This window comes from Orycteropus afer, unplaced genomic scaffold (assembly GCF_000298275.1).
Source record: "Orycteropus afer afer isolate SDZICR_OR568_19922 unplaced genomic scaffold, OryAfe1.0 scaffold00266, whole genome shotgun sequence".
NCBI lineage: Eukaryota > Metazoa > Chordata > Mammalia > Tubulidentata > Orycteropodidae > Orycteropus > Orycteropus afer.
Window position 1 is genome coordinate 4,647,720 of NW_006921853.1, and position 23,926 is coordinate 4,671,645.

Genomic DNA, 23,926 nt, shown 5'->3' on the forward strand with positions numbered 1-23,926 from the left:
AAAAAAAAAAAAAAAAAGAGCAGGTTTGCGGTCCTATAGAGCCTAGTGAGACCCCTGAGATTATGGCCCGTAGTTAACCTTCAGGTCTGGAACTGAACTCACTCCCATGGCTTCCAGCCAAACAACAGACAGGCATAGAGGATGAACATTTACATCAGGTAGAGCGATCAATCATGGGCGAGCAGAACGGCGGTATTTGCACAGGTAAACAGGTCAGGGGTGAGTGCTGGAGCCCATGGGAGGGAAGGACACAGGAAGAGGTAACTACAGGGAGGAAGTGGGAAGAGAGCTGTTCCATTGTGGGGAATTGCAGTCAATGTCATGAGACAAAATGTGTATGAACTGCTGTATGGAAAATCATTTTGCTCTGTAAACTTTCACCCAAATCACAATAAAAATTTAAGAAGTGAATGAATGAGCCCGGGAGGAAAAGGACAGGGATCTTGGAAGGAATCCAGATAGGGCTTGACGTGCACTCTTTGCATCTAAGGATTTTCTTGCCTTCTCTCACTCCCAGGGAGCTCATTTGATAGATTGGATGACAGAGGCTGAAAGACCACAGATACCTGCAGGCGCCCTGTGGGAAGAGCTGTGCTGTTTCTCTGGGAGCTCCGGAGCAGGGGTCTACTCCGCCAGGGCTGGCGCCGGTCGCGAGTCTTCCACCCCAAACTACAACTCCCAGGAGGCATCCGGCGCTCTCCATCCGCGCGACGTCACGGCGGCAGAGAACGCAGGCGGCTGGGGCTCGCCCGGCCGGTGGACTGTTTGGGCCGTTCCGCTCGGACCTCAGCCCTGGCTCTGGTCCCGCGGTAAGTGCACTAACCTGCGCCAGCTCGGGCCGCGGAGGTGCCGCAGTGCGTAGCCGCTGCCTCTTCCTTTGCGCGGGGGCGCGGGAGTGCGTGAGGACCGGAGGAGGGGGGCTGGCATCCACCATATGGGGGACCCGAGTGGAGCTAAGTGACCGTGCGGAGAGGGAACCCGGAGAAGGACTTCTGGGGCCGCAGCCCCGGTGCAGCCGGCCCGCGGGCACACAGTGCCATGTGTCGCACGTACGTAGGCCAGGCCTCCCGGGCCGGGTCTGAAGGCGCAGGGTTGGGGGTCAGCCCCGCCCCCTGAGCGGAGGTGCCCAGGACCAGAGGGAGAGGGGAGAGGTTTCCGGGCTGGATGGGTCTGAGCATGCGCTCCTGCCCGCAGACATCTGTCAGATAGAGCCTCAGGTTGACTGATAGCAACGCAAGGTTGTAGGGGCCCGTCAGTGTTAGGGGATGTGGTTGAGAGTAGGCAGAGGTTGGCCAGTGCCCACGTGGAGAGGTGGTGCCGGTCTGAACGTGGAACCTTACAACTCCTCTCTCCCCGCCGCCGTAGATGGAAGTTCCTCCCCGGGGGCAGAGCTGGTCAGCGTCCTCGACTGACCCTCACCCTTGAAGTCAGCGAAGAGCGTTTGCCAGCCCTCCCCACCCTTTGGCCCGTTTTGGAGTGGCCTCCATTTTCCCGGTCCTCCACACTAGTGGCCACCCAGTCCGACAAAGGATCAGCACAATGATGCTGGCGTCAGTACTGGGGAGCGGCCCCCGCGGCGGGCCTCCGCTCCGGCCCCTCCTGGGGCCTGCACTCTCGCTCAGGGCCCGCTCGACCTCAGCCACCGACACGCACCAGGTGGAGATGGCTCGGGAGCGCTCCAAGACTGTCACCTCCTTTTACAACCAGTCAGCCATTGACGTGGCGGCTGAGAAGGTGCGCAGCTGAGGGGACCAGGCCCAGGGTCTGGAGCTGGGGCTGGTGTCCAGGGGAGGGGCGGAGCTCGTGTGGATGGGGCGGGGTGTTGGGGGCGATTCTTCGCTCACGGCCACCTCCTCCTCCAGCCCTCAGTCCGTCTCACTCCGACCATGATGCTCTATGCCGGCCGTTCTCAGGATGGTAGCCACCTTCTGGTAAGATTCCTGTCCCTCCTTTTTTCCCTTGACCCCTGGAGCTCTGCCCCGGCCACTTAGGCCTTGGACCTGCCTTTCCTCCCCTTATTCTTCTAGAAATTTGTGTTGTTGTTGTGTGTCGTCAAGTCAGCCAGGACTCATAGCAACCCCTCCTTGGGTTTCGGAGGCAGGGTATCACTACAGAAGTAGATTGCCTAACCTGCCTTCCGAGGAGTAGCTGGTGGGTTTGAACCACCAGCCTTCTGGTTAGCAGTCAAGTGCCTTAGGCACTATGCTACCAGAGCTCCTATTCTTCTAGAAAAGTGCCCGCTATCTACAGCAGGAGCTGCCAGTCAGGATTGCTCACCGCATTAAGGGCTTTCGCAGCCTGCCTTTCATCATTGGCTGCAACCCCACCATCCTCCACGTGGTAGGTGACCTCAAAGAAGTGTGAGTTTCCCCAGTGGAGAAAGTCTTATAGATTAGTGTGCCCACCTTCATGGGGTGACAGGGGTCTAGAAAGGCAGAGACTTGCCTGCCAAAAGGTTTCAGGACCAAACAGGACCCAACCCCAGCCTTCCAAGGCCAAGGCTACATTGGGGTGGGTGGTGAGCCCCAGGAGGAGATATGGGTAGCTGTTCATGGCAGCCCTGTGACTCCTTACACCTCTTCCTTATAGCACGAGCTGTACATCCGTGCCTTCCAGAAGCTGTCAGACTTCCCTCTGGTGAGGCCAGGGCAGGGTGAGGGACCGAGGGGCCAGGGCCAACCGCTTGTGCTCACAGCTCTGTGGCCTGCAGATCAAGGACCAGACGGAAGAGACCCAGTACTGCCAGCTGGTCCGACAGCTGCTGGATGACCACAAGGACGTAGTGACCCTCCTAGCTGAAGGCCTGCGTGAGAGCCGGAAGCACATAGAGGTCAGGGGCAGCCAGTGGGGGCCCAGGTGCGGGACTGGGACAGACACAGGGTTTCTGAGGCCCCATCTCTACCAGGACGAGAAGCTTGTCCGGTACTTCTTGGACAAGACGCTGACTTCACGGCTTGGGATCCGCATGTTGGCTACGCATCACCTAGCACTACACGAGGACAAGGTGGGGAGACCTTGAACCTGAAACCCAGCTAGGAGTGTCCAGGGTGGTGAGAGGACTAGGCCAGGGGCCCCCCTTGGCTGGGGACCCAGATCAAGACCTGAAGGAGAGGCCTGAGCTGTTTCAGTAGTCCAGAAGTTGCAGGCATCTGGCAGATGATGTAGGGACGGAGTTGTTGCCTGGTCCTAACTCTCTCTCTCTTGCCAGCCCGACTTTGTTGGCATCATCTGCACTCGCCTCTCACCAAAGAAGATTATTGAAAAGTGGGTGGACTTTGCCAGGTAAGGCTAGAACCACCAAGGGAGTGGATGTCTTGGGGAAAGGAGGGCTTAGGACGGAGCCTTTGCCTGATGCACGGTCATGGGTATGGTCATGGTCAACCTTGGCACTATCGACATTTTGGGCCAGATCATTCTTTGTTGGTGGGGGGCTGTCCTGTGCATGTTAGGGTATTGAGCATATCCCTGGATCTGCTTACATGATGCCAGTAGCTGCCCCCGCCCCCAGGTGTGATAATCAAAACTGTGTCTGGAAATCACCAGCTGTCCCTTCTGGGGAGCAGAACCACTGATCTCGGGGTAGCTGTCTGAACACTTGCTCTATCCATAGACGCCTGTGTGAACACAAGTATGGCAACGCCCCCCGCGTCCGTATCAACGGGCACGTGGCTGCCCGTTTCCCCTTCATCCCTATGCCGCTGGACTACATCCTGCCCGAGCTGCTCAAGAATGCCATGAGGTGGGCTGGTCAGATGAGCAGGGGAGCGGGGGAGGCAGGAACTGAGGTGCCACCACCTGCCAGGTCTATCCCTCCTTTACAGAGCTACAATGGAGAGTCACCTAGACACTCCCTACAACGTCCCAGATGTGGTCATCACCATTGCCAACAATGATATCGATCTCGTCATCAGGTTTGCCGAGTGGGAGTTGGGCAGGGGTGGAAGTGGTTCCAGGCACTGTTTCTGATTCACTGTATGACCTAAGCCAGTACCTTCCCGACTCTGGGACGTGGTGTTGGGTTGGACAAGATACTCTCTGGTCCGGAGATGCCCATGAGCTAGATATTAATGAATCTGGAGCCAGCTGTACGCCCTCGGGCTCTGCCACTGTCAACTGGTGAAAGGCCTGGAGTTGGAAAACAGGAATAAGCAATCTGTGGTGCTGGGCCAAGTGAATGTCAAGTCCCATGAGAAGGTTTAAGTAATTACCGTCCTAGGCATCAGTGAGGATGAAGGAGACCTCGCCAAGCAAGGCTGGGGTAGACAGTGTTCTAGAAATGGATAGGAGGGTAGACTTCACACTGTCTACTTGGGAGGTGGTAAATCCATGTGAAAGTTGAGCCAAGCCCATGTTTTTGGCATCCTGCCAGGATTTCAGACCGGGGCGGGGGAATCGCTCACAAAGACCTGGATCGGGTCATGGACTACCACTTCACTACGGCTGAGGCCAGCACCCAGGACCCCCGGATCAGCCCCCTTTTTGGCCACCTGGACATGCTCAGTGGTGGCCAGTCAGGACCCATGCACGGGTGAGGCCCCACTTGGCCAGGATGGAGGGATGGGGGATCCCAGGGGACTTCAGCCTCTGAAGACTCCTGTCCTGTCCCCTGCCCACCCTCAGCTTTGGCTTCGGACTGCCCACGTCACGGGCCTACGCTGAGTACCTTGGTGGCTCCTTGCGGCTGCAGTCTCTGCAGGGCATTGGCACGGACGTCTACCTGCGGCTCCGCCACATTGACGGCCGGGAGGAGAGCTTCCGCATCTGACCCCAGGGTCCTTGGCCTGCTTGCCCGCCCAGCCTGGGCCACGTTTCCTGTCGGGACCTTCCAGGTCAGGCAGGGTCCCGACCTGCTCCATTGGATGCTGCATGTTGGGTCTTAGGTCCCCAGACAGGTGGACTTATGTGGAGCTGGGCTCCCCCACCCTCAGTGGGGTCCACTGCTTCCCTGCCTTCAGGCCTTAGAAAGGGGAAATGGGGACCCCTGAGGCCTCCAGCACCAGCTCCATCATTCTCGGTCCTGGGGGGACCCCCACTTTGACCTGCTGTTTGTTATTAAAGTTCACATTTTGAATGCCCTTTGGGGCCCTGTGTTGGTAGACAGGTGAGCTTTTGCTTCTAGTCCTGTGCAGGTTTCCTGGGTTCTCGGGTTTAACTGGTTCATGTCCCAGTCTCTGTCCCGACACACCAGGCGTGGAAGTAGCTCCAAGTCTCTTGCGCCTTTGATTTGGTCAGATTGGGAGTGACTTTGATAGCTTGTGCAAAGACCAATCTTTTATTTAACACGTTTATGGGTCCCGGGCAATGTTGAAGGCCCAGGCTGGGCCAGCTCCAGCCTCTGTTCTCAGTCTTCCTTTCCTGCCAGTCATGAGTTCTAGATGTGAAGGTCACCCGACTGGGCAACCTCCTGATTCCTGAGCCTGAGTAAGGTTAAAAGTATTGCCTCCCGGCTGTATCTACTGCCGCCAAGGGAGGGAACACGCAAGGTTGTTGTTTCCTGACAGGCCCCAGCAAAGACTGGGTGCTCCCCTGCAGAGGAAGGTGGAGCCCTGGTAAGGGGCCAGGGAGTTGGGCGAAAAGAAAAGGGCCCAAGATAGCAGATTACACTCAAGGTTACACTCGAAGCAGAACTTCCTGATGGGGTTTCAGGTGGGACCCTCCTGCCCATCTTACCAGGGAAGGAGAAGGCAGGCCTGAGGGCTCGTCTAGTGGGGTTACGAAGACGTCGTCCCTTTGTCTCTGTCCTCACATCTCTGCGCTCTGACAGCTAACTCCCTGAGGCTGGCTCTAGACCTACCCATTTCCTACCCTCTGGGGTGGCAGGTGGTTAGGGGACTGCGAGGAGACAGGAATTGATTTTGAAGGTGCAATGGCAGGTGGTGGGAAACCACATGATTTTCTGGGCTGTAAAACCGCTGTCAGCAGGGCAGCGAGGGTGAAGCTGGAGAACAGGGCAGGAATCAGGACAGAGAGCCTTCAGTGGGCAGCCAAGAGCCTGGGCTTTATTCTGGAGGCAGGGAGGATCCATGGGCAGGTTTGAAGCTAAGAACGGCTGTCTCTGGTTGGATTCTGTAGCAGACCCTGAAAGGATTCATATCCTAGTTATCAGTTAAGACTGTGCCCCCAGGAAAGACCCAACGGGAGCAGGGGAGGGGAGGGGAGGGAGCCAAGCAGGGATGAGATCTCAAGCAAAAGATCCAGAATGAGTAGGTTATGCCTCAGAGTCGGAAGTGAGGGATCTAAGGTCACCGGGCATTGATTAACAACTGCACTCGCCAATCATTCATTAATGGCCATGCTGGGAAATGGGAGTGGGTACGGACTTAAATTCCCCGATTGATATCTTACCTCTTCAGCATTTCCAGGCAGAACAACTCTAGCAGCATAGATCATGAGGGCAGTTCACCCGAGGGCCTTAGGTGCTGGCCTTTGCAAGCACATAGAGAAAGGGGATCCCGGGGATCTGGGCAGAGCACCTACTGGGTCCGAGGAGGAGTCAGACTGGCATGTTAGAAGAATCACTGGTGGCTCGTGGGCTAGAAAACGAGGCTGATGCCGTGACCCTGATCAGGGATTTGTAAGGCCTCTTTGAATCCTGGGGCACATTGTCAGAAGGGACCAGTCCCTGGCGAAGGATATCATGCTTGGTAGAGAGTCAGTGATAAAGGCAAAAACCTTCAATGAGACGGACTGACACAGTGGCTGCGACGCTGGCTCAAGCACAGCGAGGGCCGTGAGGGGGCGCAGGGCCATTTTACTTAGGGTCACCGTGAGTCGGAGCTGACTCAACAGCACTTAGGAGCAACAGTCTCATCCTTAGCTAGAAAGGACAGCACTGGTAACTGCAAGTGTCTGGTTAAGTCAGAAGTTAGCCACAAGGGCCCTGGGTGGATAGAATAACAATCCTGAAGATGGGGGGGGGGGTCATTAGAATTGTAATCCACTTCTTGCCTGTTTTTTGGTTTTCTTTGTCCTGCCAGACTCCTCCATTCCCACTGATACCCCCACGGAGACCCAGCTCTGGTATTTCTTGATCCGTCAGTTCTGAGTCCCATCATCAGGCCTTGAGCATCCCATTCCTCAGGATCATTTCTAAGCCCAATAACCAAATTATAAATCAAAGAAGACAGTTGCCAAAGGTAACGTTTATTGTGCACCTATCCCAGCTGGGCGGTATAAATGGTTAACATGCTTGGATGCTAACTGAAAGGTTCGAGTTCACTCGGAGGCATCTCAGAAGCACGGCCTGGCAGTTTATTTCTGAAAAATCAGTCCTTGGAAACCCGAGGGAACACAGCTCTCTGACACCGAGGTTGCTGTGAGTCAGAGTCAATGGACACTGGTTTACCCTGCCTGGCACCGTGTAGTACACTTGCATGTGTACACACACACACACACACATATCTGGTGACCAATGGTAAGAGCTCTGGTGGCACAGTGGTTAAAACATTCAGCTGCTAACCAAAAGGTAGGCAGTTCAAACCCACCAGCCACTCTACAGACAGATGTAGTCTGCTTCCATAAAGATTTAGAGCCTTGGAAACCCTATGGGGCAGTTCTAGTCTTACAGGGTCACCATGTCAGAATTGACCCTACGGCAGTGGGTTTCTGGTTAGCTGCACTGCCTGAGAAAATGGACGCATTTATACATCTACCCAGTGTAGCAAGGAGCTCTGGTAGCATAGTGCCTAAGGCACTTGATTGTTAACCAGAAGGCTGGTGGTTCAAACCCACCAGCCACTCCTTGGAAGAAAGGTTGGGCAATCTACTTCTGCCTCGGAAACCCAAGGAGGGGTCACTATGAGTTGGGGCCGACTCGATGGCACATAACAACAACAACCAGTGTAGCAAGGATTGTGAGGCTGGCACAGGACTGGACAGTGTTTCATTCTGTGTTACACAGAGTTGCGATGAGTTCGGACCAACTCAACCACACCTAACAACAACCCATCATGGGTCAGACTAGGATTCTCGACTCCAGCCCAAGACTCCATAGTATCCACTGCTTTTGGCTAGTTCATGGGGTGTCTGGTTTTGGAACTGAGGCATGTAGAGTAAGCTGTTACTTGGAAAGGCTTTATTCTGTGAGGGTGACTTACTGGCTCTTCTGGACATAGCCATCCTGCTTCCCCCTACCCCAACCATATCTTCTTCCCAGCTGAGCAAGAGAGAATCTAGAATCATCCATTAAAGGGATGACCAGTAGGAGGCTAAAAAGCTCTGGTGGCACAGTGCCTAAGGCATTTGACTGCTAACCAGGAGGTTGGTGGTTCAAATCCACCAGCCACTCTGTAGAAGGAAGATTAGGCAATCTACTTCCGTGAAGATTTACCGCCTTGGAAACCTGAAGAGGGTCGCTATGAGTCGGAATCCAGTTTGGTTAGGTATTTTTTTTTGGTGTAGCATGAGGCTAGGAGAAGTGGGCAGGGCAGGGAGACAGGTGTCAATTCCAGGCTTAGAGGAGGCCTGAGGCCCAAGGGCAAACCCTACTAAGACCTCCACATTTGAGGCCAGGCAACCGTGGAAGCCGTTCAGGCTCAGTCCCCGTGGAGTGGGGACAGTGCCCCTGATATTTGGTACATAATGGTTTCCCCAGGCACCGAGGCCTTTAAAAAGACTGAGCTGAGTACCGACCGATATGCGGAAAGTCTCTCCCCTCTTCAACTCTAGGGCGCAGCCATATTTCCATACGGAAAATAAGGAACTCAAAGGCAACTCCCACCTTAAACTGTTAAGCTAAACCGGACATCGCGGAGACAGCCATGCAAACCAATGAGCTCCCGCCACATCACAGAGCCCACCTTGAAGCCTCCGCCACGCCTCGCTGACCCGGAGCTAAACAGCCGCGCGGCGCCGCATTCTGGCGTCACTTCCACCACAGCGATGGCGGCCCAGGGAGCAGCAGCGGCGGTTGTGGCGGCGACTTCAGGGGTCGCGGGGGAAGGCGAGCCTGGGCCCGGAGAGAATGTGGCCGTCGAGGGGACAGCCCCGTCCCCGGGCCGCGTCTCTCCTCCGACCCCCGCTCGCGGCGAGCCGGAAGTCACCGTGGAGATCGGAGAAACGTACTTGTGCCGGCGGCCGGATAGCACCTGGCGTGAGGGCGGGGCCCAGAGCAGAGTTTTAAAAGACGAGGGGGCGGGGCCTGAGGACAGGTTCTAAGCGGGGTCGAGCACTGGGGGCTGGGAGTCGTGGGCGGTGGAGCCAGAGGACGAAGAGGGCGGAGTTACAGGCTCTCAGAAACTAGTCCAGTTGTCCTGGACTCCTTCCCAGCGCTGCCCACAAACCATACCAGTCAGGCCATCACCAGATTCTTCGTATTGCTTATAGAGCGCGTATTTCGCGCCCTTGCCCAATCTTAGGCTTTATTCCATTTCTTGTTGACCTTACTTCCTCACCCGCCTCTAATCTGTGTGTCTGTCCCTTCCATCCGTTCTCTTCAGTCGCCCCTTCCCTTCCCTTTTGTTTTCTTATCTTCACAATAAACCCTAAACGCCTGCAGAATGGTATTCATCTGTGTGCCTGCCCTCTGGTTTCTAATCACCCCAGAGGCCATCGGAATGTCCTTTTTTCCCCTTTTTCCTTGCTCAGCTGGTTAAGCTTCGACTCATCTTTAAAATCATATCCTCTGTGATGCATTCTTGACTCCCTTCAGGCAAAGTGTGAATCGCTTGCTTCTGTATGTTCCCACCGCATTCTCTTCATACCTCAGCCACGTATAGGAACATTGTTTTGTAACTGGCTGTCTTTCCCTGTCAAACTGGGAACTTGTGGGAGGGGGGTGGGGTTTCAGAATAGGACCTGTTATGATTCATTGTTGTGTTCTCTTTATGGAGCAACACAGCATAGAGTCAGATATGCCATGGTTACTTTACTCACTCACAGCATGATTTGCTAGATGTCAGGTGCTGTGCTGAAAACTTGACAGTATTAACTCACTCTCTGAAACAGGCACCGTTAGGAGGTTCAAGAAGACATAATAACTTGTTCAGTTATATATACAGATAGCTCAGAAGTGGAGGAGCTAGAATATTAACCCACGCTGTCTGAATCCAGAGCCAGACTTCTTGACTCCCTGAACAAATAAGCGATTGGCACTTCGTAACATAGTGAATTTGGAGTAAGACTTAGCCAAACAAGCTCACTGCCATCAGGTCGGTTCTGATTCATAGTGATCCCCACTGGGTGGCAAATCTTTATGGAAGTAGATTGCCCGGTCTTCCTTCTGCAGAGTGGCTGGTGAGTTTGAACTGCCAACCTTCCAGTTAGTAGTCAAATGCCTTAGGGGCTGTACCACCAGAGCTCCTTAGACTTAAACTTAGCTAAGTATTAACAGCCCCAGCCTGGCCCGGGTCCCTGGGTTGTGCAGTGAGTGACTGGAATGGCAGCTATGGATGGGTGAGGTAGGTTACGTGTGGCTCTGGAATCTGGAAATGGCTCCTCAGTGAATAGGATGCCTCTAGTGCCAGCCCTGCCTCGCCTTCCTGATGGTTCTATGCATTCTCCTTCACAGATTCCGCTGAAGTGATCCAGTCTCGAGTCAATGACCAGGAGGGCCGAGAGGAATTCTATGTACACTACGTGGGCTGTGAGTGGCTTGGGGCATCCAGGGCCTGGGTGGGAGGAGAAGGTTGGCAGGGCAGCACCCTCACTGCCCACCCCCACAGTTAACCGGCGACTAGACGAATGGGTGGACAAGAACCGGCTGGCACTGACCAAGACGGTGAAAGACGCTGTGCAGAAGAACTCAGAGAAGTACTTGAGTGAGCTGGCCGAGCAGCCCGAACGCAAGATCACTCGCAACCAAAAGCGCAAGCATGATGAGATCAACCACGTGCAGAAGGTCCGGGCTCCCTCCCCTTCCCTGGGGTCCCAGGACTCCTTGGGCCTCTTGGGCACCAGTACCAAAGCCGCAGCAGCTCTCATATCTTAAGCTCCTACACTGTTTCGGGGCCTTTACCTACCTCCTCTCCTTACTCCTCACAGATGAGAAAACTGAGGCTGAGAGAGGGCAAGGCCGTAGCCAAAGTCTCAGCTAAAGGGCTTGGCCAAAGTCTCGCAGCTAAGCATCGGTACATCTGAGATAGAAACTCAGGCTTCCCATCCCCATAGCCTCTGTTGTCTCCTATGGGCTGTGCCACCTTAGGCAAACTGACTTGAAGTCCAAAGGGAGGGGTTAAAAAATGTATACTAATCAGGTATTTTCTGTTGCCTAGCACCATGGACTGTACGTATGTAAGTCCATCACATCCCCCTCAGCTGTTCACCACCACAGCAATAATTATCTCTTCTTATAGGCAGGGAAAGGAGCTCTGGTAGTGTAGTGCTTAAGGCACTTGACTGCTAACCAGAAGGCTGGCGGTTCAAACCCACCAGCCACTCCTTGGAAAGAAGGTTGGAACTACTTCCGTAGTGATACGGCCTCGGAAACCCAAGGAGGGGTCGCTATGAGTCGGGTCCGACTCGACGGCACATAACAACAACAACATAGGCAAGGAAGCAAGCTTAGAGAGGTTAAGTAACATGCCCAAGATATCATAGCTAGTTCATCAGTGAGCTGGAGTTGGAATAATAGTGCCTAACATTTATTGGTCTGTGAGCCAAGCATATGCTAAGTAGTTTACATACATGACCTCACTGAAGTCTTACAGCAACCCTGTGACATAAACATTATTATTACCCCAAGTTACAGGGGAGGCACAGAGAGGTTTAGTACCTTGTTCAGGACTACACAATCAGGAAGTCAGTTGGCACCCTGGCCTTCCAACTTCAGAGCCCAACCCTTAACCAGGAGCCTGACACATCCTAGAAATTCGGGCCATTTGTCTCCCAGATGTGGGTACTTTTCACAAACCAGGCTGCCCTTGGCAGGTCACTTGTCCCCTACTCTGAGCCTCAGTTTCTTGAACTGTAAAAGAGGGAGTCCGAACCAGAACAGGGTTCATCAAGCTCTCAAGGCACGCAGATGTTCATCAGTTTCAACCAGTGCCATTTCATCTGCTTATTGTGTGCTTTGCAACAGCGTTGTTCAAAGTGTGGGGCACAGCCTGCTGGTAGATAGCAAAAGCCAGCTTAGAGGGTGTGACCAGCATTGAAATTTTAAAAAGGGAAAGAAGTAGTTGGGTAAGATAGAAACGTACCAGAATGTGTTGCACTTTTTAAGGGTAAGTATTATTTTGAGAAGTTTTTATTTTATATGCAAATATATATACACAAACATGGTTTGTGGTGCCAAATGCACTTATTGGTATTAAATGACTTTTGAAATGCTCTGAACCGGAACATCTTCTCAAGGTCAAAGGCAGCACAAGCCGATAGAATTTCCTGTGATGGTGGCTGTGCCCTGTATTTGCGCTGTCCATTCAAGTAACCACCAGCCACATGTCTACTTGAGCACTTGAAATGTGTCTTGTGTGCCTAAGAATCAATTTTAATTAGTTTCAATAGCCATGTGTGACTATGTCTACTCTATTTGACAGCACAGATTCATGGTCCTAGTAGTTCCCCAGCCAGTTAGCATTGGGAAATTAAGTCTCAAAGATGTTACCTCTAACCTGGCCGTTGGCAGCGTGGATGACAGTGGGCCCAAATCCACTGCCATCGAGTTGATTCTGACTCATAGCAACCCTTTTGGGCAGAGTAGAACTGCCATAGAGGGTTTTCAAGCCTGTAAATCTTTACCAAAGCAGACTGCCTCGTCTTTTTCCCGTGGAACAGCTGGCAGGTTCAAACTGCTGACCTTTTGGTTAGCAGCCAAATGCTTGAACCGCTATGCCACCAGAGCTCCTTGACAATGAGCCAGAGGTGGTAAAGAATGGATAATAAAACAATCAGCAGGTTAACAATCAGCAGCGTTCTTCAGAGCCTAGTTAATGTTTAATTAATTCTCAATAAAAAAATAAATTCTAAATAAATTACAGTTTAAGAAAAAGAGTGTTTTTGTAATTCTTTAATGCATTTGCAGAAAAGTACTGTGTTTTGTGAGAGTTGAGAAATACGTGTTAAAGAGCCACGTGAGGGAGAACATCTTTCTTGCCTTATGTTTGCAGTGATTAGGCTCAAAGTTGGACAGACCAGGGGCCCATCTCTGCTGAAGATGTGTTCTGTGATCTCACCTTTCTGTGCCAGTGTACAGTGGGGGCAAGGGACACTTGTCTCAAAGGCTAATTGTGAGGGCTAAATGAAATAACGCCTGTGGAGTGCTTGGTACTTGGTTTGAATGGCCGCTAACTGTTCTTGAAGTCAAGTGAGCTCCCGTCTTCCTGCCTGTTTGCTTCTCTGTAGGATAGAAAGAAGCAGTTGTGTCTCAGGGTTTCCACAAGGGTTAAATGAGGCCATACAGGCCAAGTGCTTTGGAGAGGGGATTCTGGGTAAAATGCTGCCTCCTTTCCTTTCTCTGCTGTTCATCTCCGGGGCGGTACCAGTCACCTCTGGCATAGCCTTAGGCCTTGGGTCCCCCTCAGTTGGTAGGTTGTGCTTGGTTCTTCCTATGTAGTTTGGCCACAGGCTGGGAGATTCTGTGAATATAACTGGACCCTTTAGTCCCTGCTTCCTAAGGACTTGGAGAGTAGGGGAGACCACACCAGGGGTTGTCAGGATGTTAAGTCATTGACCACCGCACTCCTGACTTGGGAAAGAGGGGTGCCTTCTGGGTAGGAAGAATCCAGTCAGACCTCTTGGAGGAGGTGGGAGGGGAACTGGGCTTTGAAGGACAAGGAAGGAGCACAATAAAACAATTATAAATAACAAAGGCCTGCCTCATCATGGATTCACCTGGCTCAGGCGCCAGGTTGGGTGAGCGTTTATGCACCACTAAGAGGGGGCAGGGCATTCAAGATGGAAGAAAGTGCATGTGCAAAGGCGTGAAGGTCAGTAGAGAAAAAATTGAAAGCAGTATAGCTTGGAGGGGCTAAGACGAGGCAGGGAATCTAAGGTGCACTAGTCAATTGTCAAGACCCAAAAGGGTCAGAGTGTCTATGGGGATGTAACAGGAGAGGAGACCAATTCCAAAGATGCCAAGGGACTTGGCCACCAATTGCGTGCTGGGCTGAGAGAAGGAGGGGCCTAGAACCAGGATGTTACTGGCCTTCAGCAGTTGGACAGATGATGTTATTAGTGATGTGAAGAATTAAGGAGGAGAAATGGATGGGGTGTGTGGAGAAAATAATCCTCCTTGAGTCTGTTCTGCCCGTGGAAGAGACCTCTGGGCAGATAGCTACTTGGGTCGGGTGCTAGGAATGTCATCGAGGTCAGGTGCACGTGGAGTGAGCAGCGGCTTCAGCCACGGGCGTGGGAGGCCCAGGATTTCATCTGTGCCTCACAGCTTCAGCAGCGATGGATGGATCCCATCGTACAGCTGAAGCTCTTACAACCCAGGGACTGGAACCAGGTCTCCTGATCCTAGGCCTGGTCCTCTGCTAAAGGTCCATACTTGGGCATCAGGGGCATCTGGGGTGTATGGGTGGCAGGCAGCTGGGAAAGGAGCTTGGGTTGGCCTCAGAACCTGGTAAAAGAAGCTAGTTGCCAGGATGGTGGTGGTTATCATTGAACCGGATCTGGGAGACAGTAGAGAACCACTGTAGGTTCTGAAATGGAGAGGGACAGGCTGACCACCACTTCTATCCACCTCTGCCCACTTTTCTTTCCTTGTCCAGACCTATGCAGAGATGGACCCTACAACAGCAGCCTTGGAGAAGGAACACGAGGCGGTGAGCAGGGGCAATGGTCTGAGCTGCAGGTAATTCCCTTTGCTTTGTTGCTTTTACTGAGTTGGCACCGGGCCCCACTTCGACCCTTTTCACAGATTACCAAGGTGAAGTATGTGGACAAGATCCATATCGGGAACTATGAAATCGATGCCTGGTACTTCTCACCATTTCCTGAAGACTATGGGAAACAGCCCAAGCTCTGGCTTTGCGAGTACTGTCTGAAGTACATGAAATATGAGAAGAGCTACCGCTTCCACTTGGTGAGGCTGGGGCAGGCCACGTTGGCCTGGGCCCGGCTGGGCTGGGTTGGTCTGGGCCGGGCTGGGCTGGGCTGGGCAGGGCAGGGCCAAGCCTGGAAAGAGAGGCAGGTGTGAGGCTGAGGGCAGCTGAGCCAGTGGCACCAAGGAGTAGAGGCAGGTCCAGAGGTGTTGAGTGCAAGGCAGAGCTGGCCCATGGATCAGGAGTCCTGGAGTTCAGGCCTGGCTCTGCCATTTGCTGCCTGAGTGACTTTGGTTTACTTACTGCCCCTTCAAGACCTGTTCCTGCTTCCCTGTTCTCTGTCCTCGGGTTCTTTGCCCTGCGTCACATGATGGCCAAGGCCAGTCTAACTCCAGCCCCCTCAGAACAAAAGAGGAAGCAAACACAGCCACTGAGCAGTGGAGCCTGAAGGTGTAGACCCACGGGAAGGGTTGAGATCCGGGTGCACCAGGACAGTAGAGTGTTTCCCAAATCATGGAGTTGGACGTGTGGTTTAGGAGATGCCCATGTCATGCATAAGAGCCGTCCAGAGCTCTCCTGAGCCAGGCAGACAGGACTTGAAACCCTTGCAGCTGTGTGATGCTCAGATAAGTTCCATAGCCTTTCTGTGCCTCAGTTTCTTCGTCTGTAAGAGCCAGCCATCTCCCAAGGTTAGGGGGAGGATTGCTCCAGGCAGGTGAGGTGCTGAGGTTGAGGAAACAGAGGCTGCACAGGAAAAGGGAACGTGGGGGTAGGGGTAGGGGTATTGATGGATCCCTTATCAGAGAGCCTGGGAATCTCCAGCCTGTGACTCCCCGTCCCCACCCTCAGGGCCAGTGCCAGTGGCGGCAGCCCCCAGGGAAGGAGATCTATCGCAAGAGCAACATCTCTGTGTATGAGGTGGACGGCAAAGACCACAAGGTGAGCCTGGTGGCCAGGGGCCGTGGGGAGGCAGAGGAAACACCAGGGACCGCCTGGACGATCCTCACCAAAGGGTAGAGGCCACTCGGGGCGAGCCTCCGTGGGAAACGCCTGTGAGACCTCGCTTAGCCTGGCACCTGGCCTGTGGCTAGTGCGTAAGAACATCTCACCCCGTGGTGCCAGCCGTGGAGGCAGGATTGCTGGTCCCTGCCTGGGATCTTTCTTCTGATGGGAGTAGTTCTGGAGGCCATGGTGGGGGATTGTCTCGCCTGAGGCTGCTCTTAGAAGGGCTTTCTCTTTCTGCCTGAAGGAACGGTGCTTGTTTTATATCAGGCTGCAAACTGCTTGGTGTGAGGGGATTTCCTGTCTGAGGGCTCTGTGCTTAGGATAGACTGAGTTCCTTGTTCCCAGCAGAAGGGCAGAGTGGGGCAGAGTGGCACTCTTGGGGGCTGGTGTGCTGTCTTTGAGAGCTTGGCTTTGCCTGGTCAGTCTGAAGAGGCCTCAGCAGTGTCCCACTTTCCCTCGGAAGGGCAGTCTCGTGTTAAGATGCAGACTGGCTGCCTGGCTTCAGATTGCCCCATCACTTCCTTGCTGACCTTGGACATGTTACTTAACGATTTTGTTCCTGTTTCCTCGTCTGTAAACAGGAGTCATAATATTTACCTCATACGGTTGTTAGTGGAATAAATGAGACGGCCATTGTCAAGTGCTTAGCACAGTGCCAGGCATCCGACAGGTGCTGAGTAAACATGGGTCTTTGTGATTAATGACCCGTTGCCTGGAGCTTGGTGAATAGGCACTGCCTGGCCCTTGCCTGCTGCTGTCTTCCTGAGCACAAACAGGTGGAGTGGCACAAAGGGCCCCAGCTGGTGACCTGAGTCTGGTTCTCAGCTCTGCTCCCCCAGCTGTGAGGCCTCAGGCAAACACTTGCCCTCCCAGAGCCTCAGTTTCCAAATATGTAACACAGGACTAGCAGTGCCAGCTTCCCATTTGTTGGGCCGAGTGAGGGAGTAGATGTGAAAGGGTGTCATAAACCAGAGGACCTCCTGATCTGTGCCATGAGCCAACCTCGAGGTCCCAGTGTCCCTCCTGACATTGGTGTCTGGCCTGGCTAGGGTCTCTGGGCCTGTAGCAGTGGACACACAGACTCAGGCGTTGGAGTCAGGCTCCAGGCTGGCCTGTTCAGCATTTACCTCAATGCTTAGCCTGGTGCCAGGTGCTGGGGACATAGCTACTTTCATGACAGAACTTATGTACCACTTGAGTTCCTGGCCCTCACCCGGCACAGGACCTTGGGCAAACCTGCTCTGAGTCTGTTCCCTGATCTGAAAAGGTGATATCGGTGAAGATTGAAACGGATTATGCGGGTAAAGCACCTTGCCCGTATATGGCACTCGGGAAGTGGTAGCCATGCTACCAGCTAGTCCAGCTCTGCTTCCCGGGTGCTCATGGCTTGCTGGCTTTCAGTTGTCATGTCCATCAGAAATGGACCCTCTTCAAGTCTCCTCCTAATTCTAAAAACAAGCTCACTCCTCACCAGCTCGGTGGAGCCTGGTATCTGCAGAGCAGGGCTCGGTGGGGGCGCCCTACCTGCTCCCTGAGCCTGCTCCCACCTTCCCTTCCCCTCAGATCTACTGTCAGAACCTGTGTCTGCTGGCCAAGCTTTTCCTGGACCACAAGACGTTGTACTTCGATGTGGAGCCCTTTGTCTTTTACATCTTGACCGAAGTGGACAGGCAGGGGGCCCATATCGTCGGCTACTTCTCCAAGGTGCTAGACCCAGAAGCCCACACTAGGGGAAGGGTGGAGGGTGTTGACCAGAGCAGGCGCTGAGCCTCCGCAGGCCCTGACCGTCCATCCCCTGCAGGAGAAAGAGTCCCCAGATGGCAACAATGTGGCTTGCATCCTGACCCTGCCCCCTTACCAGCGCCGTGGCTACGGAAAGTTCCTCATCGCTTTCAGTGAGTGGCTCCTGGCCTGTCCAGGAAGGGGGCGACTGTGGTGGGCCATCCCATGGCAGGGTCCTTAGGATCTTCTTGTCTGACACTGCCAGGCTATGAGCTGTCCAAGCTAGAGAGCACGGTGGGCTCCCCAGAGAAGCCACTGTCTGACCTCGGCAAGCTCAGCTACCGCAGCTACTGGTCCTGGGTCCTGCTGGAGATCCTGCGAGACTTCCGGGGCACGCTGTCCATCAAGGACCTTAGGTGAGAGCCCGGGTCCCCAGACTGTCCATCTAGGACCTTGTAAAGTAGGCGTCCTGGAGCCTTCAAAGAGGAAAGGACTCCATGATTGGCCAAGACCCTGTCTTTTTACCCTGTTTTGCTATCCCAACCTGACCCCCCAAATGAACTGTCTCCAGCCCCTGTTCTAATCCCATTCTGTAGCCAGATGACCAGTATCACCCAGAATGACATCATCAGCACCCTACAATCCCTCAACATGGTCAAGTACTGGAAGGGTCAGCATGTGATCTGTGTCACACCCAAGCTGGTGGAGGAGCACCTCAAAAGTGCCCAGTATAAGAAGCCACCAATCACAGGTGGGTGGGGGGCTGCCCAGAGAGAGAGAGAGAGAGAGTGTGTGTGTGTGTGTGTGGGGGGGGGTAGGTATAAAAACTGCTGAGAGCCAAGGCCTCCTTTTTGCTGTCACATGATCCCAAACCAGTCAGACCAGCTCTCTGGACTGAAGCCTGGGGCAGGCTACTCATTCCTGGGCTTCCCTGCCCACTCCCTCACCAGGACTCAATCTGCCCTTTTGTTCTCACCCGGAGGAGGTGAAACCTGGCCTGGGCCCAGAGCAGCACAGCCAGGTATGAGCAGGCCTGGCACGGAGGCCCGGCCTTGTCTCTCATTCCTCTTCTCCCCACAGTGGACTCTGTCTGCCTCAAGTGGGCACCCCCCAAGCACAAGCAAGTCAAACTCTCCAAGAAGTGAATGGCCTGTGTCCCCGCTGTTGGACCCATCGTCTCTTTTGCTCCTCGCCTGTAAATATGTACAGTCCTGTTGTCCCCCTCATCATTTTTTAAATAAAGTAAGTTCTGCCAGTGGCTTTGGACTTTGGAGGAGGGAGGGAGAGGCTGAGTTAACGTTCTTCAGTCCACCTCACACGTAGCCAGTGTGCTTCAAATGTTTTATTCCTTCTTGCTCTCTTATCCTCCTCCCCAGACCCAAGCCCCAGTCCAGTTCCGAGGGGGGCTCAGTCCTCCGGAGTCCAGGAGTTAGGGGTGGGGGCGGGGGCAGTGAGGAGGCATGGCAGCCCACAGGCAAGATCGGAGCCTTTCCTGTCTTTGAAAACAAGCTGCCCGAGGCAGCCCCAGCCCAGAAGACAGGAAGCGGGCAAGGTGATGGGGCATGTTGGGCAGAACAAGTGGGGACACAAGCCAGCCTTCAGCAGCATCAGCTGGGCAGGTGCCCAGTCTTCTAGTAACAGGGTGGGGAGCCAGGGCCCATTGTCATGCTAAGTTTCCTTGGAGGCTCCATAGGAGCCCAACCGTTGGGTGTAGACACACACAGGTGGGCAGCTAGCTGGAGGGGCCAGGGCTTCCAGCCAATACCACAGGTGGTGGAACTTATGAGCGGGTCTAGTCCCATAGAGCAAACCCAGAAGATGGGCTCGAAGGTCGAGATGGTTCCCTAGGCTCCACAGGTCCTGGGCGGAAGGAGTGGCTGAAGTCAGGCCCTGGGCCCTAGAGGTGTCCGGGGAAGGTCAGATCCATTCCTGGGAACAGACGTCTGCCCTTGGGTGTAAGTCAGTCCTGGAAACAGCGTCGCTCCCAGCAGCATCAGCAGCTCAGTGCTCCCGCCACGGGCAGAGGAGGCCCAGGGTCAGGCCCAGCGGCAGCAGCAGGAGAGGCCCGAGCAAGCCCTGACACGGGGCAGAGTCGTGGGCCAGGTGCTTCCTGCAGAGGTGGTCATCGGGCTGAGACTCTTCGGTTTGGGGAGCCACGTGGGGCTGGAGGTCTGCCACGTGGTGTTGGATCCAGGAGGTGTAGCTGGAGGTCAGAGTGTACACGCCAGGCCTGTTGGGGGCCCCACAGGCATCCCCCCAGCTCACAATGCCTGCCAGGTACCAGAGGCCCCCCACAGGGCAGGAGAGTGGGCCCCCAGAATCACCCTGAGGAGAAAGCCAGACAACAGCTGTCAGAAGCAGGACCAGGCCTCCAGTCTTCCATACCAGCCCTCGTCTCCCAAGATGCACTTGTCTTATCTGCTTCCCTGGGCCCTTCCGTTTACCTGGCAGGCGTCCTTGCCCCCCTGTACATAGCCGGCACACACCATATCCTGCTGGATGAAATGCGGCTCCTCGGGCTTGGCGTGGATGTTGTACAGGCAGTTACATGTCTCACGGCTGATCAGGGGCACCTCAAGCTGCTGCAGTGGCCTGGGGGGCCGCAGGCTCACTGTGGGGGCAAGAGATGCTTACCTCCAGGGCCCTTCTGCACAGCGGGCACCCTCCAGGTCTCTCGGCCTCCAGTGCCCCCACCTCACCTGAGGGGGCCACATGACCCCATCCAGTGACTGTACAGCGGAGGCCATTGGGGAAGGAGGCGTTGGCAGCCGGGAGGCAGATGGGCCGGACAGAGCGGGAGAAGTTGACGGGGTGGGAGAGGCGGAGGAGAGCGATGTCGCCCTGGGAGCCCTCCTGACGGTAGCTGGTGTGGGAGATGACCTGGGCCACCATGCGGACCTCGGCCTCGGGGCTGTAGGAGTCCAGCTGGTGGGCACCCAGCCTTACCTCATAGTCATCCTTGTGGTGCTCCCTGCAGGCAGAGGGGCAAAGGCCGGGACTCACATGGTTCCTTGTTTTCCTCATCCCTGGGGCACCCAGAAGGTGCTCCGGGGGCATAGTGCTAAAGCATTCAACTGCTGAGCAAAAGCTTAGCAGTTTGAACACACCAGCCACTCCATGGGAGAAAGATGAGGCCATCTGCTTCCGTAGAGATTTACAGCCTTGTAAACCCTATAGGGCAGTTCAACTCTGTCCTCTAGGGTCACTGTGAGTCGAAATCAACTCAGTAGCAGTGGGTCTGGTTTCTTGGTGATGGCACCCAGCCCCAGAATCTGATCCCAAACAGAGGTCATTTTAGGCCCCAAACTGCATCCTAATTTTATCCCATGACCTCTGACCTCTTAGTCTTTAAACTCCTGACTGATCCTTTCAGACCCTATTGATAGCCCCAGCCCCAACCCAAGGACCCCAACCTCTGACCTGGATTGACTTTGACCTCCAGCCCACTTTTGACCTGCATGCCCCTTCCCTCCCCAGCCTGGTACCTGGGGAAGCAGTGAGCAGCTGACAGCACCCACTGCTCAGACATGAGAGAACCGCCACACACGTGGATGCCATTGTAGGTGATGCTGACCTGCCAGGGCCACTGACCAGGGCCTGAACTGCTTCCGCCTGTGATGCGCGCTTGGGGGGCCACACCGCAGAGGGCTGTCCAGGGAGAAAGGGAAGGGAACCAGGCTCTTAGCCCTGCCACTCCTGACAGAGACCTAGTTTGGAGCTTGGAAGGTCAGCTCACAGAAGCCAGCCATCCCATTGCCTCCATCCCACAGTTCTGCCCCCTTGCCATCCTCCTCCCAGCCAATCCACTCCTAAGAAGTCTGAAGATTTTCCTAAACCTAAATATGATCAGTCCCCTAATTTGCTTAAATTCTTCTGTGGGTCCACACTGCCCAGACCCTCCTGCTGGCGTGGACTCTCGTCACCCCTCTGGTCACACATGTTGGGCCACACGCTTGTTCACTGCTGCACCTTTGCTCATGTAGATCATTCTGCTTAGAATACCTGGACCCTTCCTCCTCTGCTTGGCACTATTTGCCTAGGGAGACTATTCAAATGCCAGCCCCTTGGAAGCCTGCCTTGACCCTCATAATAACCAAATCCAATCCAACCCACTGTCACAGAGTTGATTCCGACGCAGCAACCCTATGGAACTGCCCCATAGGGTTTCCAAGGCTGTCAAACTTTACAGAAGGAAACCACTACATCTTTGTCCTGAGGGTCAGCTGGTGGATTTGAACCGCTGACCTTTCGGTTAGCAGCCGACTGCTTAACCACTGAACCATCAGGGCTCCTCTCATAATGATAAACCAAAAAATCCAAACTCACTGCCATAGAGTCAGAAGTAGATTGCCCCATCTTCCTTCTTCAGAGCAACTCGTCGGTTTGAACCGCCAGCCTCTGGTTAGCAGTCAAATGCCTTAAGCATTATGCCACCAGAGCTCCTAGCTACTATTTAGTGGGTGTTTGCAGCAGTGCCAGGCCCTGAGGGGCTTTCATTTATCTCAGGGAATCCCCACCACAGTCCAGGAGATAGACATCACTCTCTCAGAGGTGAAGAACCGAAGCTTAGAAGGTGGCGGGACTTGGCCAAGGGCACAGAGAGAGTGGCAAAGCCAGGATTTCAATCTGTAATACTCCGGAGCCAGGTGGTGTGCCGCAAAGGTAAGGTGATCCCTGGCTGGTTCTCATCAAAATGACCTTGAGAGCCCCACCTTGAAGGTTCCACTTGTGTTCAAATGCCAGCTATGCCACTAACCAGTTGTAAGCCCTTGGGGTGAGTCCCTTCTCCACACCTTGTCCATCAAGGGAGGGCTATAAACCCCCTCAAGGAGGCCTGGTAGTGCAGCGAGTAAGCGCTCGGCTGGTTGGAGCCCACGGGCTGCTCCACGGAATGTGGCAACTGATGTAGCGATCTGCTTTCTAAAGATTCACGGCCCGGGACCTCCATGTGGCAGTTCTGCTTGGTCCCATAGGGTCGCTACCAGTCGTAATGGACTCGAAGGCAGGAGGCTACGGTTAAAGTGCTACCAGGCACTTTAACCGAGAGAATGTGGGTGGGTGAGATAACTTAGCAGAATCAGGTGCTCCTCAAACCAGGGAAATTGGAATTCCTGGCTCCTTCTTCTGCCCCTCCCCCACTCTCCTGCATGCCTTTCGCTCAGCCAGGTCAGTCCCGGGAGAGAAACCTGGGAGGGATAAGCAGGGAAGTCCAAGTTCCCAGACCCCTTAGCAGTTGCTCTTCTCCAGAGGCCCAGGCCCTCCCTGCAGGGGGCCGAGGCCAAGCAGGGAGAGGCCAAGGGCTGAAGCCAGGGGTTCTGGAGCTCAGGAGCAATGGACCCAGAACAAGGTTGTGCTCACACACACACACACACACACACACTCATTTCTCCATTGCTGCAGCTCACAGCCCTCCCCCACCCCACCCGGCACATACTCACCCATCCCGGATCGGAATAATCCAGACAAGAGCAGAATGACCACAGCCTTCAGCCCCGCCCTCCCGGCCATGGCCCAGGACGAGGGCCCCGGGAAGACACCAGGCACCCGAGCAAAGGGACCTAGGTAGGGTCTGAGGCTGGTTTTGAAGGCAGGATCCAGGTATCAGACCCTGAAGGGAGGGATCCAGGAATCCGGGCTGGGAAGAGAGGCCTGAAGTTCAAGGCTGGCTCCGAAGGCAGGAACCAGGCACTAAAGCGAGATGCCTCAAGTCTCTGGAGCCAGCAGTGAGGACAGACTCCGGCAGAGCCTGGGCACGAAGAAACTTCCCAGAGCTGGCGGTTCCCCAGGAGGAAGGCGCCTACCTGCTCGCCCCTCCCCTGGCCCCGCCCTCCCCGCTCAGCCCTTTCTGTTGCCAGGCTGTGTGTGTGTGTGTGTGTGTGTGTGTGTAGGTGCAGGAAGCTCTGCTTGACTGGACCCCCTCCCCAAGTGTTCATCCTCTGGCAGGGCTGGAAAGTCTGGTGGTCTGATGGTGTGTAGACCCAACCCAATTGCCATCCACTCCAGGTTCCTCAGGTCCCCAGGGATCCCTGAACCAGTTATGCCCTGCAGGGCCTGGCCCAGCCTGCATTTTGGAAGGGCCACAGCGGCTCCTCCCTCCCTCTTTAAGCCCAATATGGTGTCTGAGCCCAGCACACCAGGGTTGGCCCAGTCCGGGGCCATTTCAAGCCCTTTCTGTAATGCCTTCAGCTTCATCTGCGTCCACGTAAGCGTGTCTGGCTGGGCCAATCATCCCACAACTATTTACTGAGTGTCTACTACGTTCTAGGCCCACGGAACAA

The 23,926-nt window shown here is 54.6% G+C and overlaps 3 protein-coding genes across 3 annotated transcripts; 2 read left to right on the forward strand and 1 right to left on the reverse strand.

The window, feature by feature from the left end:
• The first annotated feature begins 1,539 nt into the window (after window positions 1–1,539).
• On the forward strand, window positions 1,540–4,765 carry BCKDK (branched chain keto acid dehydrogenase kinase). Its single transcript, XM_007950269.2, has 11 exons — window positions 1,540–1,734; window positions 1,863–1,931; window positions 2,230–2,340; window positions 2,590–2,637; window positions 2,711–2,830; window positions 2,906–3,004; window positions 3,209–3,282; window positions 3,611–3,739; window positions 3,822–3,911; window positions 4,370–4,528; window positions 4,621–4,765. Exons 1-11 carry the CDS (start codon window positions 1,540–1,542, stop codon window positions 4,763–4,765), a joined length of 1,239 nt encoding a protein of 412 aa, XP_007948460.1.
• A 4,115-nt stretch (window positions 4,766–8,880) lies between these two features.
• On the forward strand, window positions 8,881–18,793 carry KAT8 (lysine acetyltransferase 8). Its single transcript, XM_007950273.2, has 11 exons — window positions 8,881–9,091; window positions 10,508–10,582; window positions 10,662–10,837; window positions 14,649–14,702; window positions 14,798–14,962; window positions 15,771–15,860; window positions 17,490–17,630; window positions 17,728–17,821; window positions 17,914–18,064; window positions 18,245–18,399; window positions 18,729–18,793. Exons 1-11 carry the CDS (start codon window positions 8,881–8,883, stop codon window positions 18,791–18,793), a joined length of 1,377 nt encoding a protein of 458 aa, XP_007948464.1.
• An 856-nt stretch (window positions 18,794–19,649) lies between these two features.
• Window positions 19,650–23,156, reverse strand: PRSS8 (serine protease 8). The gene is made up of 5 exons (XM_007950307.1): window positions 23,087–23,156; window positions 21,134–21,296; window positions 20,348–20,619; window positions 20,093–20,259; window positions 19,650–19,973 (listed from the first exon to the last, which is right to left on the reverse strand). Exons 1-5 carry the CDS (start codon window positions 23,154–23,156, stop codon window positions 19,650–19,652), a joined length of 996 nt encoding a protein of 331 aa, XP_007948498.1.
• Window positions 23,157–23,926: the final 770 nt, after the last annotated feature.